Genomic DNA, 16,306 nt, shown 5'->3' on the forward strand with positions numbered 1-16,306 from the left:
GGAAATAAAAAGTATATAGATTGGGAAGGAAGGTATAAAACTGTCTTTGTTTTCTGTCACAGGTGACATAATTGTCTATGTAGAAAATCTGAAAGAATCAACAAAAAAACTCAAAGAACTAATAAGCAATTATACCAACGCTGGAGGCTACAAGATTAATATACAAAAGCCATTTGTTTTCCTACATACTAACAATGAACAGGTGAAATTTGAAGTTAAAAGCACAATACCACTTATACTGCATCCCCCAAAATGAAATATTTAGGCATAAATCTAACAAAATATATGCAAGGTCTATTGAGGAAAGCTACGAAACTCTGACAAAAGTAATCAAAGAACCAAATGAATGGAGAGATAGTCCATGTTTATAGATAATGTATTATTTTGGGCTATTATAACAAAATACCATGGACCAGGTGTCTTATAAGCAACAGAAATTTATTTCTCACAGTTCTGAAGGCTGGAAGTCCAAGATCAGGATGTCAGCATGATCATGTTCTGGTGAGGGCCCTGTTCTGGGTTGTAGACTGCTGACTTCTTGTGTCCTCACATGGCAGACAGCTCTCTGGGGTTTCTAATTCCATTCATGAGGGCTCCACTCTTACGACCTAACCTAGGCCCCATCTCCTAATATCATCACATTATGGGTTAGGATTTCAACATATGAATGGGGGGGCAGGGACACAAACATTCAGGCCATAACAGACGGGAAAACTCAATATTGTCAAGATGTCAGTTCTTCCCAACATGATCTATAGATTGAACACAATCCCAATCAAAATTCCTGCAAGTGATTTTGTGAATAGCAACAAACTGATTCTAAAGTTTATATGGGCTGGGCACAGTGGTTCACGCCTGTAATCCCAGCACTTTGGGAAGCCAAGGAAGGAGGATTGTTTGAGGTCAAGAGTTCAAGACCAGCCTGAGCAACATAGTGAGACTCTGTCTGTACTAAAAATATAAAAATTAGCTGGGCAGCTTGAGCCCAGGAGTTTGAGGTTGCATTAAGCTATGATTATGCCACTTCACTCTACCTGCGGCAACAGAGCAAGTGTCTGTCTGAAACATAAAATTAAATTAAATTAAAAATAAAAAAAACCAAAGAACTCTTAAAATTCACTAATAAGAAAATGAGCAACCTGATTTTTAAAATGGGAAAAAGAGATCAACAGATATCTCACCAAAAAAGATACACAGACAGCAAACAAGCATGTGAAAAGATGCCATCATATGCCATTAGGGAATTGCAAATTAAAACAATGAGATACCACTGCATACCTATCAGAATGGCCAAAATCTAAAATACTCATACCAAATGCAAGAGGATGCTGAGCAACAGGAACTCTCATTTATTGATGTTTGGAATGCATAACTGAAAGACAGTTTGGCAGTTTCTTACAAAAGTAAACACAAACTCATACCATACAATCCAGCAATCATGTTCTTTGCCATTTACCCAATGAGGTGAAAACTTATGCCCACACAAAAACCTGTGCACAGATATTGTAAACAACTTTACTTTTAATTGTCAAAATTTGGAAGCAACCAAGATGTCCTTGTGTAAGTGGATAAATAAAATGTGGTACATCCAGACAACAGATTACTCAGCACTAAAAAAGAAATGAGCTAACAAGCCATGAAAAGACATGGAGGAACCTTAAAAGCATATTACTAAGTGAAAGAAAATTCAAAAAGACTGCATATTCTGATTCCAACTATATGACATTATAGAAAATACAAAACTATAAAAATAGTAAAAAGATCAATGGTTTCCAGGGGTTACAAAGGAGAGAGGGATGAATAGGCAGATGATTTTTCAGGCAGCGAAACTATTCTGTAAGATATTAAAAACTATTATGTAAGATACATGTCATTATGTATTTTTCAAAAGCCATCAAATATACAACACCAAGAGTGAACCCTAGTGTACACTGTGGACTTTTAGCAAATGTACTACTCTGGTACAGAACACTGACAGTAGGGAATGCTGTGCATGTGTGTGGTCAGGGAGTATATGGGAACTCTACTTTCAGCTCAATTTTGCTGTGAATCTAAAACTGCTCTAAAAAATAAAAGTCTCAGAGGCCAGGCATGGTGGCTTACACCTGTAATCCCAGCACTTTGGGCAGCTGAGGTGGGAGGATTGCTTGAGGCCAGGAGTTTGAGACCAGCCTGAGCAACATAGCAAGATCCTGCTCTACAAATAAGAAAATTAGCAAGGCATGGTGGCACATGCCTGTAGTTCCAGCTACTTGGGAGGCTGAGGTGGGAGGATCACTTGAGTTCAAGAGTTGGAGGCTGTAGTGAGCTATGATGGCATCACTGTACTCCAGCGTGGGCAACTGAGTGAGACTCTGTCTCTAAAAAAATCAATTAATTAAGAGTTTTTCAAAAGTTTTTAAAAAAAGAAGTCATAAAAGATGTGACTGTACTTAATGTCACTAAATTATACATTTTCAAAATGATTCAAATTGTTAATTTATGTTATGTATATCTTACCACAAATTCTAGCAATATTAGGAACTAAGAAAGTATCCATTCAAGATATCTGTCTCCTCTCCACCTCTTCTCATTCAAACTACCTACCTTTCCTTTTTTCCTCTCCTTTGAATTCATATTTTATAATAACATGACCATTTAAGAATGCATCTCCTTCAAAGCAGTATTTTTTCTACTTCCTTCTGACTCAGATCTTCTATAGCAGTGTCAATGCAAAGTATTCTTAAACCAGCATCAATAGCATCAGCATCACCTGACAACTTGTAAGAACTGGAGGATTTTGGTTCCAGTCCTGAACTTCTAAATCAGAATCTGCTTTTTAACAAGATCTGCAGGTAATTAGGATGCATGATAAAGTCTGAGTATAGTGCTGTAAAGACTTAGCTCTTGTGCACCCCTTCTAACTCCCTTTATGTTCCTAAGCATAAATTCTAGGAATAAAAGAAGCAAGGTACTACAAAAGTCAAATAGGTAGGCCCAGTTTTTGTAAAAGAAGGGGTAGGGATGCAATAGTGCAAAATTAAACTTAAAAGGTTGTCAAGGGTATAGCGGGGAAAAGAGAAGCATCCATGAGAAAAACTAGTGACATATCAAGCCAAAATGGGATAAGCCATTTATTCTATATTATTTAAGGAATCCTTATAAATGGGAAAGCAGATGAATGCTCACAAAAAAGAAAGAGTCTGATAGATCAGGAAACTAGGGAGAAAGAAGACTAGGAAGAGGGTTTACTAATGAGAAAAGTGATGCCCTACAGTAATTTTCCTAATCTGAGTTCTTCCTATTTTGACTAAAATATTTCTGAACTCTTTCACCCTGAACAGATGTAAGACTATGTTTTTAAAATATCAATGACATTCTCCAAATTATATTTATATGCCAAAAATATAGTCTTATAGAGAATATGCAGATTACAATGAGAACAATTGGCTTCCTCATTTTATGGAAAGCAAAGCTCAAAAAACGACCAGAGACACTAGAAACCAACATGTGATGAAAACTCTTTTAGTTTTAGTGTCACATACATTATTAAAATAATAAACTAACATTGGCATTTTACATACTAATAATGGATAAAATGTTTTCATTTACTTTGTCATGTAGCAAAAATATTTTTAGTTGTACTTCATCTGGAAAATCTAAAAGGTGATTCCCTACAGCAGTCAAGAATACAAAGTCTGACCACAGACCAGATGGGTTTGAATCCTGGCTCTGCCATTTACAAACTGTGCTTAGGACCTTAACTTCTCTGTCTCTCTGTGGCTAATTCTGCATACTTCACCTGGCTGTTTATGAGGATTAAGTGAGATAAAGTGATTAGCATAAAGCCTGGCACAGAACACATAAGAACTAAAAAATGTTTATTTTTGTGTGTGAAAAAATTTTGAAAGTATTTCTTAAAATGGGATCTTTCAAGGATGAAGAACTATCCTATCTTAATATAACTCTAATTACAGTCATGGACCGTATAATGACGTTTCAGTCAACGACATTATGACATATTTGGTGGTCCCCTATAGTTATTTTAGAGTACACTTCTACTTATAAAAAAAGTTAACTGTAAAATACCCTCAGGCAAAGGCCAGGCACTCTGGGAGGCCGAGGTGGGTGGATCACTCGAGGTCAGGAGTTCAGACCAGCCTGAGCAAGAGTGAGACCCTGTCTCTACTAAAAAAATAGAAAGAAATTATCTGGCCAACTAAAATATATATAGAAAAAATTAGCCGGGCATGGTGGCGCATGCCTGTAGTCCCAGCTACCCGGGAGTCTGAGGCAGTAGGATCGCTTAAGCCCAGGAGTTTGAGGTTGCTGTGAGCTAGGCTGATGCCAAGGCACTCACTCTAGCCAGGGCAACAAAGCGAGACTCTGTCTCAAAAAAACAAACAAACAAACAAACAACCCCTCAGGCAGGTCCTTGGTGAGTCATTGCGAAAGGCATTGTTATCATGCAAAATGACAGCTCTGTGCATCTTAGTGCCCCGAAGACTTTCCAGTGGGACGAGGTGTGGAGGTGGAAGACAGTGATATTGATGATCCTGACCCTGTGTAGGTAGGCCTAGGCTAATGTGCGTGTTTCTTAGTTTTTAACAAAAAGCTTAAAAAGTAAAAATAAATAAATAAATAATTTTAAGAATAAATAGAAAAAAGTTTATAGAATAAGGACATAAAGAATATTTTTGTACAGTTGTACAGTGTGTTTATGTTTTAAGCTAAGTGTTATTACAAAAGAGTTAAAAAGTTAAAAAATTAAGTTTATAAGGTAAAAAAGTTACACTAAGCTAAGGTTAATTTATTACTGAAGAAATTTTTAAAATAAATTTAGTGTAGCCTAAGTGTACAGTGCTCATAAAGTCTACAGTAGTGTATAGTAATGTTCTAGGCCTTCACATTCACTCACCACTCACTCAGAGCAACTCCTAGTCCTGAAAGCTCCATTCATGTTAAGTACAGTTATCCAGGTATACCTTTTATTTATCTTTTGTATCATACTTTTACAGTATTTTCTATATTTAGGTATGTTTAGATACACAAATAATGACCACTATGTTACAGTTGCCTACAGTATTTAGTACAGTGACATGCTATACAGGTTTGTAGCCTAGGAGCAATATGCTATGTATACCATATAGCCTAGGTGTATAGTACACTATACTATCTAGGTTTGTGGGTTTATGTAAGTATACTATATGACGTTCAAACAATGACAAAATCACCTAGTGATTTCTCAGAATGTATCGCTCCCCTTAAGCGACACATGACAATATACTATATGATTCCATTCATATTAAGTTTTAGGAAATGCACACTAATCTACAGTGACAGAAAGCAGATTAGTTGCTGCTTAGGGAAGGGGTTGGGGTTGGCAGAAGTAGAAGGGAGAGATAGGATACAAGGATTACAAAGGGGAACTAGGAAACTTTTGGGTGTTCATTATCTTGACTGTCATTTTGGTCTCCTGAGTATATCCATAAGTCAAAACTCATCCAATTGTACAGTTTATTATGTGTCAATTATATTACAATAAAGCTGTCAAAAAGCCATTTAATCAAATAGCCTTAACTATTCCAGCTAAAGACAGCACTTATATGCTACAAAATGCTTATTGTTTTCTACCACCTGTGAAGAAAAAATAAATGATTTAAGCTTAGTAATATTAGATATAAACTTTAAAATGTATAAGAGGGCAGAGTATATAGTTTTTCAAAAATCTTTCTGGAAATATGCAAACAAAAATTTGGACACTAATAGATTAAAGCAAATTCAGACAAGCTCAGGTAGACCAAAGAGCTTTGCTATCTTCTCTCAACATGTAACAATCCTACACCTGACTTAAATTAATGTAGTTATCACAATGGAAAACTGGTGTGTAGCTTTATTAACGTGCATATCATCCATCACTAAAGATAATCTACAACTATAAGATAGTAAACAAGTTGGGTTATTAGACAATTGTAATTTGACTATGTCAACATTAAAAATTTCTTCACAGAAACTATTTCACATGGTGGCAAAGTTCCAGGCCAGTTCTCAAATCCTATTTAAGCAGTAGGAATTAACTATCCTCTCTTTCTTCTGCATCATCATCATTTCCCCCTCTACTGGATCACTGCCATCGGCATCATAAAGACATGTTATAATTTCACCATCTTAAAACACCACCACCAAAAACTTCTCTTGGTCCCACTTCTCCCTCCAGCCACCAACCCCCTCCCCCAATTTCTCTGCTTTCCTGTATGGCAAAATTTCTTGAACAAGTTATCTGATTTCTCTCCTCCAATTCTCACTAAATCCTGTACCATTCAGGCTTTGATTCTCGGTATTATATTAATACCAAACCATCTCACCAAGGTCAGGGGTAAATTCTCTAAGACCTAACAATCCTTAATGTATATCCACTTAACAGAGCATCAAAATATGTTAGGCAAAAGCTGACAGAACTGCAAGGAGAAATAGACAAATCCATTACCACACTTGAAGACTTCAATATCCCTCTATCAGTAATTGACAGATCTAACAGGCAGAAAAATCAGAAGGATATGACTGAACTAAATAACACCATCAATCAACTGGAGCCAATTGATATTTATATGGTACTTTACCCAACAATAGCAGAATATACATTCTTCTCAAGCTCATACACACTATTCATCAAGGTAGATCATATTCTGGGCTATAAAAATTTTAAAAGAATAGAAATCATACAGCATATGCTCTCAGATCATAATGCAATTAAACCAGAAAGCAACAGCAGATAGATGGAAAATCCCAAAGCATTTGGAGATTAAACACTGCACTTCTAAATAACACATAGTTCAAAGTTTTAAGACAAATGTTTTAATATTTTGAACTAAATGAAACTACAATTTATCAAAATTTGTGGGATGCATCAAAAGCAGTACTTAGAGGAAAATTTATAGCACTTAATGCACATATAGATGCTCAACTTACAATGGGGTTATGTCCCAATGAATCTATTAAGTCAAAAATGCATTTAATACACCTCACCTACACAACATCACAGCTAACTTAGCCTTGCCTACCTGAAACATGCTCAGAACACTTGTATTAGCCTACAGTTGGGCAAAATCATCTAACACAAAGCCTACTATATCCAAGTGCTCAACATCTCATGTAATTTATTGAATGTTGTACTGAATGTTTTGAAAAACAGACTGTCGTATGTGTACTCAAAGTCTCCAAGTATGCTTTCTACTGAATGCATATCGCTTTCATACAATCATAAAGGCAAAAAATCATAAATCAAAAAATGATAAGTCAGGGACTGCCTGTATTAGAAAAGCAGGATCTGAAATCAATAATTTAAGCTTCCACCTTAGGATATTGGAAAAAGAAGAACTATATGAGCCTAAAGCAAACAGAAGAAAAAAATAATAACAATTAGGACAGAAATCAATGAAATTGAAAACAGGAACTCTAGAGAAGATCAATGAAACCAAATGAGGGTTCTTTGAAAGCATCAACAAAACTGATAAATTTGTAGCCATGTATCATGATGCACCACACAGAGATTTTATTTTGGTTTAAAAAAATGAGTGCTAGTCTTCAACCTCAACTAAAATATAAAATGTTTTGTTCCTCCCTTTTGCTTAACCTTTTCACATACTCTGGCATAACTTCTAGCACATGTATGTTATAAAAATTTACCAATAAAGACAGATATACAACAACAGATGTCCCTATTAAAAAGATTGGGAAAGAAAAAAGGTTACTTTTGTAGCACAAAGTGAAAATCTAACAGACTTTATATTTTTTGGCAGAGGAATCAAACAACTTAATCCATGCCCTAACACGTAAGCTTTTTCTTCTTCTTTTCAAATAAGTTAGTCAATACAGAAGCATTAACTTATTGGAATAGACCTGGGTAATTGTTACTTAGAAGGAAAGAATGGCTAGAATCTGGACTACTGTCAAACACACATACAAAAAAAAACTTTGCTGCCATCATCATCCAATAGATGTCACCACAAAATCCACCTTTAGGACTGTTAGTTTAAGAAATGGCACCTTGGCAGCATAGACTAGTATGGAAAAAAGCAACTTTGAAATCACACTTATCTGTTAAAATTCCACCTCCATTTCTGTTAGCTATGTGACCTTCCACAAATTACCTAATCTATGAGAAGACTCGGTTCATTGGTTGACAGGTACTAAAAATACAATTCCAACTAGTTTATACAAAAAGGAGGACTTATTACAAAGATACTAGGGTATTTCTTGGAACCCAATCTCAGTACCATGGACAAAAGAATCTGAATACAGTCAGGACTCTGTGTATCTCCTTCTCTTTGCACTCTTTGTTCTAGATGCCCCTGCTTATCTAGTTCACATGGCAAGAAACAAGGCCATTTAACAGTTTCAGAGTTTTATGTCTCATGGCTTCAGCAACTGGAAAGGAAACAAATTATTCAACCTCTGGGCACTTAGGGCCCAGGAAAATCTCTGAGTGACCTGGCTTAGAGTAAATGTCTAGAAGCAGGCCAACAAGCTACAGAAAGGGACAGAATTGTGATTGGTCTCCCTGACCCCCTCCAAGACGGAGTGATCTTTATAAATGACAGATTTGATCCAGTCATTAATCTGATTAAAACCCTTCAGGGGCTTCCCCAATAGACTTAAAATAAAATCCTTAATGCTTGTTGAACGAAGCCTTATTTATATAGGTCCTGCATATTATTTACCTCCACAATCTCATATCAACTCACACAATCCCTCTTAAACACTAAGCTTTACATACTCTGGCTTTTTTTTTTTTTTTTTTTTAGTTCCTTGAACCTACCAAGCTCCTTCCCACTTCAAAATTGTTTCACATGTATTCTCTACATTATTCTCTTCCTTTTCCACCTAGCTAACGTCCACCAATCTTGCCTCCAAGAAGCTCTCTCTGACTCCCAATGTAAATTAAGTTCCCTCTTTCTTTACAGCACTCACCACAATTTCTAATTATAAATGTGTGCTTTTGTTCAACATCTGTCTCTCTCACTACACTGTTAACCCCAAGAGTCTGACAGAAACCTATCTATCCTTTTAGTACCTAGCAGCCCATCAATAATCATGTGCTGAAGGAATAACTGCTTTAGCATGGGGCAGGTGGTAACCACCACTAGATCGACCAATTGCAAATGAAGGGAGGGTAGCAGGCAAAATTGCTGTTATCAAGTTATTAAAATAACTGCTCCAACAGTAACTCACTGAGGAAAGGGGCGAGAAAGCAGCTCCCAGAGAACATGGATTTCTGGTAGGCAGAATCAACAACGTGTTCAATTCAGTTAACCTCTTTCAATAAAATCCTCACTGGGCTAGGATATCAATTAAATAAGATAATAGACATAACAGTATCTATACAATGACATGCACATACAGCAAGCATGCAATGTTATTTCCTTTCTTCTTAGACCATGTTACACATTATTCTTGAATATCATTAATCTCCAAATAAGAAGTTAATTAAAAACCTACGAATATGCCAATGTATATAACAAACATAGTTGTGTTTCATGACCCCTTTTCTCACAGCACCCTGATCTTTCCACCCTCCTAAGAAAATGACTTTCCTGCTATTCTGCAGTAATGGCATCTAAGCAAAATCCATTTACCTTAAACTAAAAACAGGCACTAGGAACACAAAAATGAGACAAAACAAAACAACCAAACAAAAAACAAAATTGTCCCTTTCCTCAAGGAGTTCATAAATTCATTTTCTCAATCTACCTTCAATCCCACCACACCCATACCAAAGCTTACTATGCCGTTGCCAAAGCTCCACAGCACCCCAGATAAGGCTGCCAAAAATATAAGATGCTCCATACTTTATGTGGCAACCCTATCTCCAGACCATATTCCATCATTTTACCTTCATAGTCCCATGTCACAATGTTAATTTCATTATTTTTCATGTAAAAAAATTTCTTTGGAGATTCACGGAATATGATCTTTTTCTAAAGAATGAATAAAATCTACCTTAACTTTACTAATAACTGTCAGAAAGAAACAAACAAAGAAACAAAAAAATCTCTGAAAAAGGAAACACAGAAAATCATCCTAATTCTGTTTCTTGGAAGTGCTGGGAATTAAAAAAAAAAAGGGAAAAAAACACAACCAAAAAACTTCTTTAAAAAACTAAAAAGTCTTGCTTCTGAGAACAGACACACGAGAAAAGATTAAGACTATGTTCTTTTCACAGGTAGATCCAGAAAGGAGAAATTTCCTGACAGGAGGTATATAAACAGTAATATTAAAAAGGGAAAATGAACTCCCAGAAAAAAAGGGGGTTACACCAAGCTTCAAAGTGCCTTAGAATTTTATTTATAGCTAAAAGGGACCTCAGAGGTCATCTGATTCAATCTTTTCATTTCACAACTGAAGAAAACCAAAGACCTTGAGAGATAAAGTCATGCAGAAGACAACCCCAACTCTTTCCAATTTCTCTCATGCCCTAACTTCTTGTCCCAGATGATGTAAAGCTACACCACTCAATAAACTGAGGAAGATCCTCCTCTTCATGTCCAGTGGGTGAAAGAGAACAAGTTCCTAACAATATTGTCATGTCTAACACAAGAATAACATGTTCCTAGCACTTCAAGGTAGATTTGGAATTGATTTTTCCCATAGACAGACTGCCGTACACAGAATTATAGGTATTTTAATATATTTATACCAGTTATTATAATTTTATAATTCTCTGGTATTATTAGCATAATCCTGTAATTCAGGTATATTATGGGTTAAATAGGCTTTAGTAGCTATCTGTGAACCCAACCAGCACGTACACTGTTTCTGAGAAAAGAATTCTCAAGTTCCAAACCATTTTACAAGTTTTAAAATATAATCAATCCCATTCTAAGTAAGGACTGCCAATTCACAAATGCTCAAAATTGTAAGCTAAATGTGATAACCTAAAACTATAAGATTCTTAATTTTATAAAAAGTTCCACCTCAGGGGTCATTTATTTTTAAAATTGGGTACTCAGGCATTTAACAAAGTATTTAATTTACATACATTTTTTATTGCTATTTCACTGGAATACTTCAGTAAATCAAAAAGATCAAACCATTTCTCTGTTCATTTAGTTCAGAAAAGCAAAAAGGTTAACATACATTTTCATGAAGTAAGCTATGAGAGGTAAGAAGAAAACTGTTAATATATATCATTTCATAAATGAAAGGTTGCCAACATACACATTATTCAGTATCCAGTGCAAGTTCAAAAATGTACAGGTAAAGGAATTATATTTGAACAGGTAAATTGAGTTCAGAGAACATCCAAATTCATTTTTCTCTCTTGAGATAAAGCTGTATGTTTTATTAAGATCTGTTTGATAAATCACCTTTTGAAATTTTTCACTCAGCATATTAATTCACTCATTCATTTTATTTGTTCAACAGAGAAAACTGAGGCCCTACTATATGCTACACACTAGGCTAACAACTTTGGATTTATGACAGTAAGCTGCAGGTCAGTTCTTGTCCTCACAGAGCTAAGAAAAACTGTGAGTTAACTGCATTTACCCAAGTGATAGCAACAGCTAAATTTTAGTTCCATCATTTAAGAAAACATTATAAAATATAATCAAATTAATTCTCCAAAAAGGAAACCATACAATAGTAATTTCAAAGACACTTTAATAGTCTTAATAACTACATGAAGCTTTCCCATAAATAACCAAAAGCATTGTTTTGGTAAAAGTTCTAATAATATAATTTTTTAATAGTAGTTTTTGCTATGAAAATTGACTGAATTAATCCTCCAATAAGGAAATCAAAAGCTACTATCCACTGTAATAATGAAATTCAAGCACTTGGAAAAGATATCTTAAATTATTTCTAAAATAAAGCAAAATGTGTAATTAAATAAAGTCTTATACAATATTAACACATTGTCTCTGAATGTATATTGAAAAACCTGAATAATAAACAAAGTAGCTCCATATCAGACCTTACAAATAAGGTCTGTGTTTTGGAATGTGTCACCTGCAGATTTTTAATGAAAAAGGCCTTAGTATTTTCTGGATATATTATTTGTCACAAACTTAATTCAATGTTCTACTCGCTTTATTATTAAGTCACATAATTCTTCTTCAGTGTTAACTACTTATACCTATGTGTTTAAGTATATAAAGGTATTAACTATAGTATCTCTTAAGTCTGCAATTATTAAAAACCCTTGATAGATGAGAAACATTCTTCAATTTAGAGGTATATGTCGCCAAAGCAAAAATCAATGTAAATTTGCCGTTGTAACATGCCAAGGAAAATCCTAATCACATTTTTTCATTGTATTTTACACAGAAATATTTTCATTACTCATCAGCTAACATATTTAAATTTTCTTTAAAAGCACTTTGAAAACATCTTTATTGAATTTAGCATACTACCTACTGGAGTAAATGAGTATTATCTCCATTTACATATAAGGAAACCAAGGCACAAAGGTATCCATTTTGTAAATTGCAAGGTCATTGCCTAACCAAGCAACTGATTCTACACCATCAACTTATATGTGCGCCACTTCCAAGTGCCATAAAATAATTACTGTACCTTAAAACTGTCTCTGCAATGCTTTGTGCAATTATTTTATCAAAAGAGTTAATGCAACAAGCTTAAACAAGAAAAGATGGAAATGGAGGATTACAAAAATAAAAAATGTATTTTTAGTAGTGAATTATTTATTTTAAATGAGATGTAAGTAGTTTTTAACATAAAAATCAAGTACCAAACAGTTGTTTCTTATGTTTTCAAATAAATATTTCATCCTTCAGGTAGATCATGCAAACTGGAGCCTACCCATCTTTGCAGATATAAGTTAGGAAAATTAAAAAATTTCCATAGCAATTAATTAAATACATGAGATTGCAAATAAAAAATAAAAAAATTCAAATAAAGTAGGAAATGATTAATATAGCAGTTAAAAACCTCACCTTAAATATTAAATCCTTCCTTTCATTCAACTGAAGGCTATGATTAGTAAGCAAATATTCTGCTACTGAAAAATAAATACAAAACTTTTCTTATTCAAAGCTTGGGAAATTTCATGTCAAATACTTTATTCAAATATTCGACATAAATAAAAGTACTTTTCCTAACAGAAACTTGGAGCATAAGGGATAAACTGTTTCTGAGAGTTCAAACAGAACTGCATTTGTAATTAAGATATATCGCTAACAATTAGAAAAACGAAAGTTACCCACCATACAAATTAAATTTAAGAACATTAGCCAGGTTGAATAACCAATAAATCAATTACATCAATTACTTAACAGAAATAAGACTTAGCTAATACGTGAATCTAACACCAAAGAAAAACATTAAAATTAAAACCTTATATAAAAAAGGATATGATTAGAGTAAATCGTATCTAAGTACCTAGTCTAGTTGGGGATAAATTAATCGGTTATTGGACAGGTCGTGAATGTTCAGGTCGGATGTGCTTTCTTTTCATCATTATTCCAGTTCATCATCCTCAAGTGCAAGAGAAGGTGTCAGAGTACCGAAGCTAGGGGGCATGCTACAGCAAGGGGAAAAGACAAATGGGAAAGGTGCAATGGATGCTGCATAGTTGAATAATTATCTGGGTGGCACAATGGGCGAGTCCTGCCGACATCAGAGCTGAGTGAGCGGCTCCCTAACTCTGCCCAAGGCACCCCCCACTAACAGACTATTAGAAGCGACGGCACTGCTTCGCCTCCTCTTCAAACGAAAAAAAGGATGCCTACACTCGCTTTACCGTTATGTGTTTGGACGCAAACGCACGAGCTTGCTTTACAGAGCCTCGGGCACGTAGAGCGAGCAAAGGCTTCTCCGCCACCCGGGGCTGCAGCCTCCCCCGGAGCAAGAAGGCACGCGGGCGGACTGTGGGTGCGGGTGGGCAGGGAGCCCGGGCCATGGCACCTCAGGTGAGACCCGCAGTCTCTCCGAGCAGGGCAGCCTCAGGGCGGTCCTTGCAGCCGAGACCCAGGCGCGCCCGCCGCCGTCTCCCCCGGCGTCCGGCCCGGCTGGTGGATGGGCGGCGGGGGCTCGGGAAACCCAAGAATGGGGGTGGGGGCCGTCGCGGGGGAGGCGCGCCCATCCATCCCCGTAACCTTTGCGGGCTAGAGAGCCACACACACCTCTTTCGGCTCCGGCCGGTGAGGAAGAGTTCCTCTCCCGGTACCCACTCCCCCTCAAAAAATAATTCCTGAGAGACTCGCGCTCACCGTGAAATCTTGGGGGGCTCTTGCCTTACCCCGTCTTCATGCTTCGGCGGCGGTCGCCGGTCCCCCTCAGCTCCCGGGACTCCACCTAGAGCCCGCAGGAGCGTCAGACTCTGGGGCGGGACCCGCTCGGGGCACCGGCCGAGGCGCCAGGCCACGGGGAACGCCGCCCGGGGCGCCCGCCGGCCGCCGGACCCACCGTGTGCTCGACGCGCGAGCGAACAACACCGCGAGCGGCCGCTGCCCCCCACCCGCCCCCTCCCCGCGCGCGACGCTCCAATACCGGGCGCAGGGACCCGCGCCAGAAGCAGGGGGGACCGCGGGACTCTCTCCACCTAATTTCCTATCCTTCCACCCAGGAGCTATTCCCGGCCAGTCATAGGTCTTGCAACTTAAGATTCCCACTTTACTTGCCAGCCCGCAGTGCCCAGGTGCAACCGTGGTGGGAAGTACAGCCTCCGCCCACTCACCCATCAGTGGGGGTAAAGATCCCTCTTCCCCCTGTTCCGTGAGGCTCTATGGTACTACCCAATCCTCAGTTTGGGGGAGGGGGACGGAGAGAACAGTGCTTGGCTAGGGAATGAGGGAAGATGATAGCCAATTGAAAGAACCATCCATGCAGGGGCGGGGTCAGAGGGGGACCTGCCCTCCCGCCCCGCCCCCTCGCTCCAAACTACACTTCCCATTATGCCCTCTTGCACTTCCCGCCGCGCTGCACGCTGGGAGTGTGGGGGACTCTCGAGGCCTTAAGGTATTTCGGAAATCGTAGTCTTTAACCAACTAGGTCCTGAAAGTTGTAAGCTCTTAAGACTTTCCCTTCTGCCCTATATAAAAGTTTCCAAATTCTAATTAAGATTGCTGTTATTCTAATAATAATTAGTTTATTGTTTTAAAATGTTTTAAATGGTTTCTTAGCAAAGGAGGTTAATAATATGTTTCATGGCAATCTGTCAGGACCCGGGAGTCGCTGCTTCTTCCGCCCTGGCCTGGTCTCCTCAGAGGATCTGGTGCCGTCATGTCGGCTGCGATTGCAGCTCTGGCCGCTTCCTACGGTTCGGGTTCAGGGTCCGAGTCGGACTCGGACAGTGAGGGCAGTCGGTGTCCTCTGCCAGCCGCCGATTCGCTCATGCACTTGACTAAGTCGCCCTCGGCCAAGACCTCTTTGGCAGTGGCAGTGGACTCCGCTCCGGAGGTGGCAGTTAAGGTAAGTGCTTTTGGCAACTGGTGAGTTGCGGGAACTGTTGGCTTGAGCTTTAAAACCGCCGGTCGCTTGTTAGGTCCGAGGTTACCTCTTTTTCAGTGCTAAGAGATAAGGTGCTAACGCTTGGATTTCGTCTCCTACATACATACATCTTCCTCGGGAGCAACCGAGAATCGGAAGTTCGGGATAGCCCTCCACTGCTCCCTGCCCTCGCCTCCCGCCATCAGAAAACAAGCGGGAAGAGGAGGAGAAAGTTGAATTTATGGATTGGGTCGTGGACTGGATAGAGTAGGTAACCTCGGAACATAAATAAAACTACATAAGGACTTACCAAACCAAATTACGTGCCTTCACTTGAAGTGAGTATGTTTTGTTTTTGAAGAACTAGATTCTAATCCCAGCACCACCACTTAGGTGAAATCTGGCAAGTTATACAACCTCCTGTTTCCTCACTTATACCATGGAGGTAATTTTCAAAGCACCTATCTACATGAAAGGATTAGGGTGAAGATTAAGTGCAATTATACAAATAATGATTTGAGCACATAACCTGGTAACTAGTGCTATGAATGTTTTGTGATCGTGTATGTCAATATAGTGAGGAAAAGGCCTTGGATTTAAGAAACAGCATTTATGATCCCAGTGGAGAAAGGTGATAAAGGGAGAAATTGGATTCTATAGTTCATTTAACAAATATTTATTGAGCACATGTTATTTATCAGGAACTGTTCTAAGGGCTGGAGATACTGAAGCCAGACATCTTTGCAATTATGATGCATACATTCTAATGGAAGAGGCAGCAAATTAAAAGTTAAAGTGGCTACAGATTGGATCCAGTACTGTGAAGGAAAAAAATACAGTGCCATATTAGGGAATAAGGTAAAAGTGTGATTTCAAA

At 37.9% G+C, this 16,306-nt stretch overlaps 2 protein-coding genes across 3 annotated transcripts in view; one reads left to right on the forward strand and one right to left on the reverse strand.

Annotated features, from left to right (window-relative positions):
* WASF1 (WASP family member 1) overlaps positions 1-14,718 on the reverse strand; it is a 54,419-nt gene extending 39,701 nt beyond the window's left edge. The window contains exon 1 of one of the 2 annotated variants that reach the window (XM_045544173.1): positions 14,678-14,718. The gene's annotated coding sequence lies outside the window, so the exon portion shown is untranslated. Of the gene's footprint in view, positions 1-14,210; positions 14,481-14,677 lie in introns of those variants that run through there. The other variant, XM_045544172.1, reaches the window with a different exon arrangement.
* A 434-nt stretch (positions 14,719-15,152) lies between these two features.
* The window catches only part of CDC40 (cell division cycle 40), a 44,191-nt gene continuing 43,037 nt past the window's right edge, over positions 15,153-16,306 (forward strand). Inside the window, exon 1 of the mRNA XM_045544174.1 lies at positions 15,153-15,411. Coding sequence (XP_045400130.1) covers positions 15,223-15,411 — 189 coding nt within the window. The 5' untranslated portion in view covers positions 15,153-15,222. The remainder of the gene's footprint in view (positions 15,412-16,306) is intronic.

This window comes from Lemur catta, chromosome 2, assembly GCF_020740605.2.
Source record: "Lemur catta isolate mLemCat1 chromosome 2, mLemCat1.pri, whole genome shotgun sequence".
Taxonomy (NCBI): Eukaryota; Metazoa; Chordata; class Mammalia; order Primates; family Lemuridae; genus Lemur; species Lemur catta.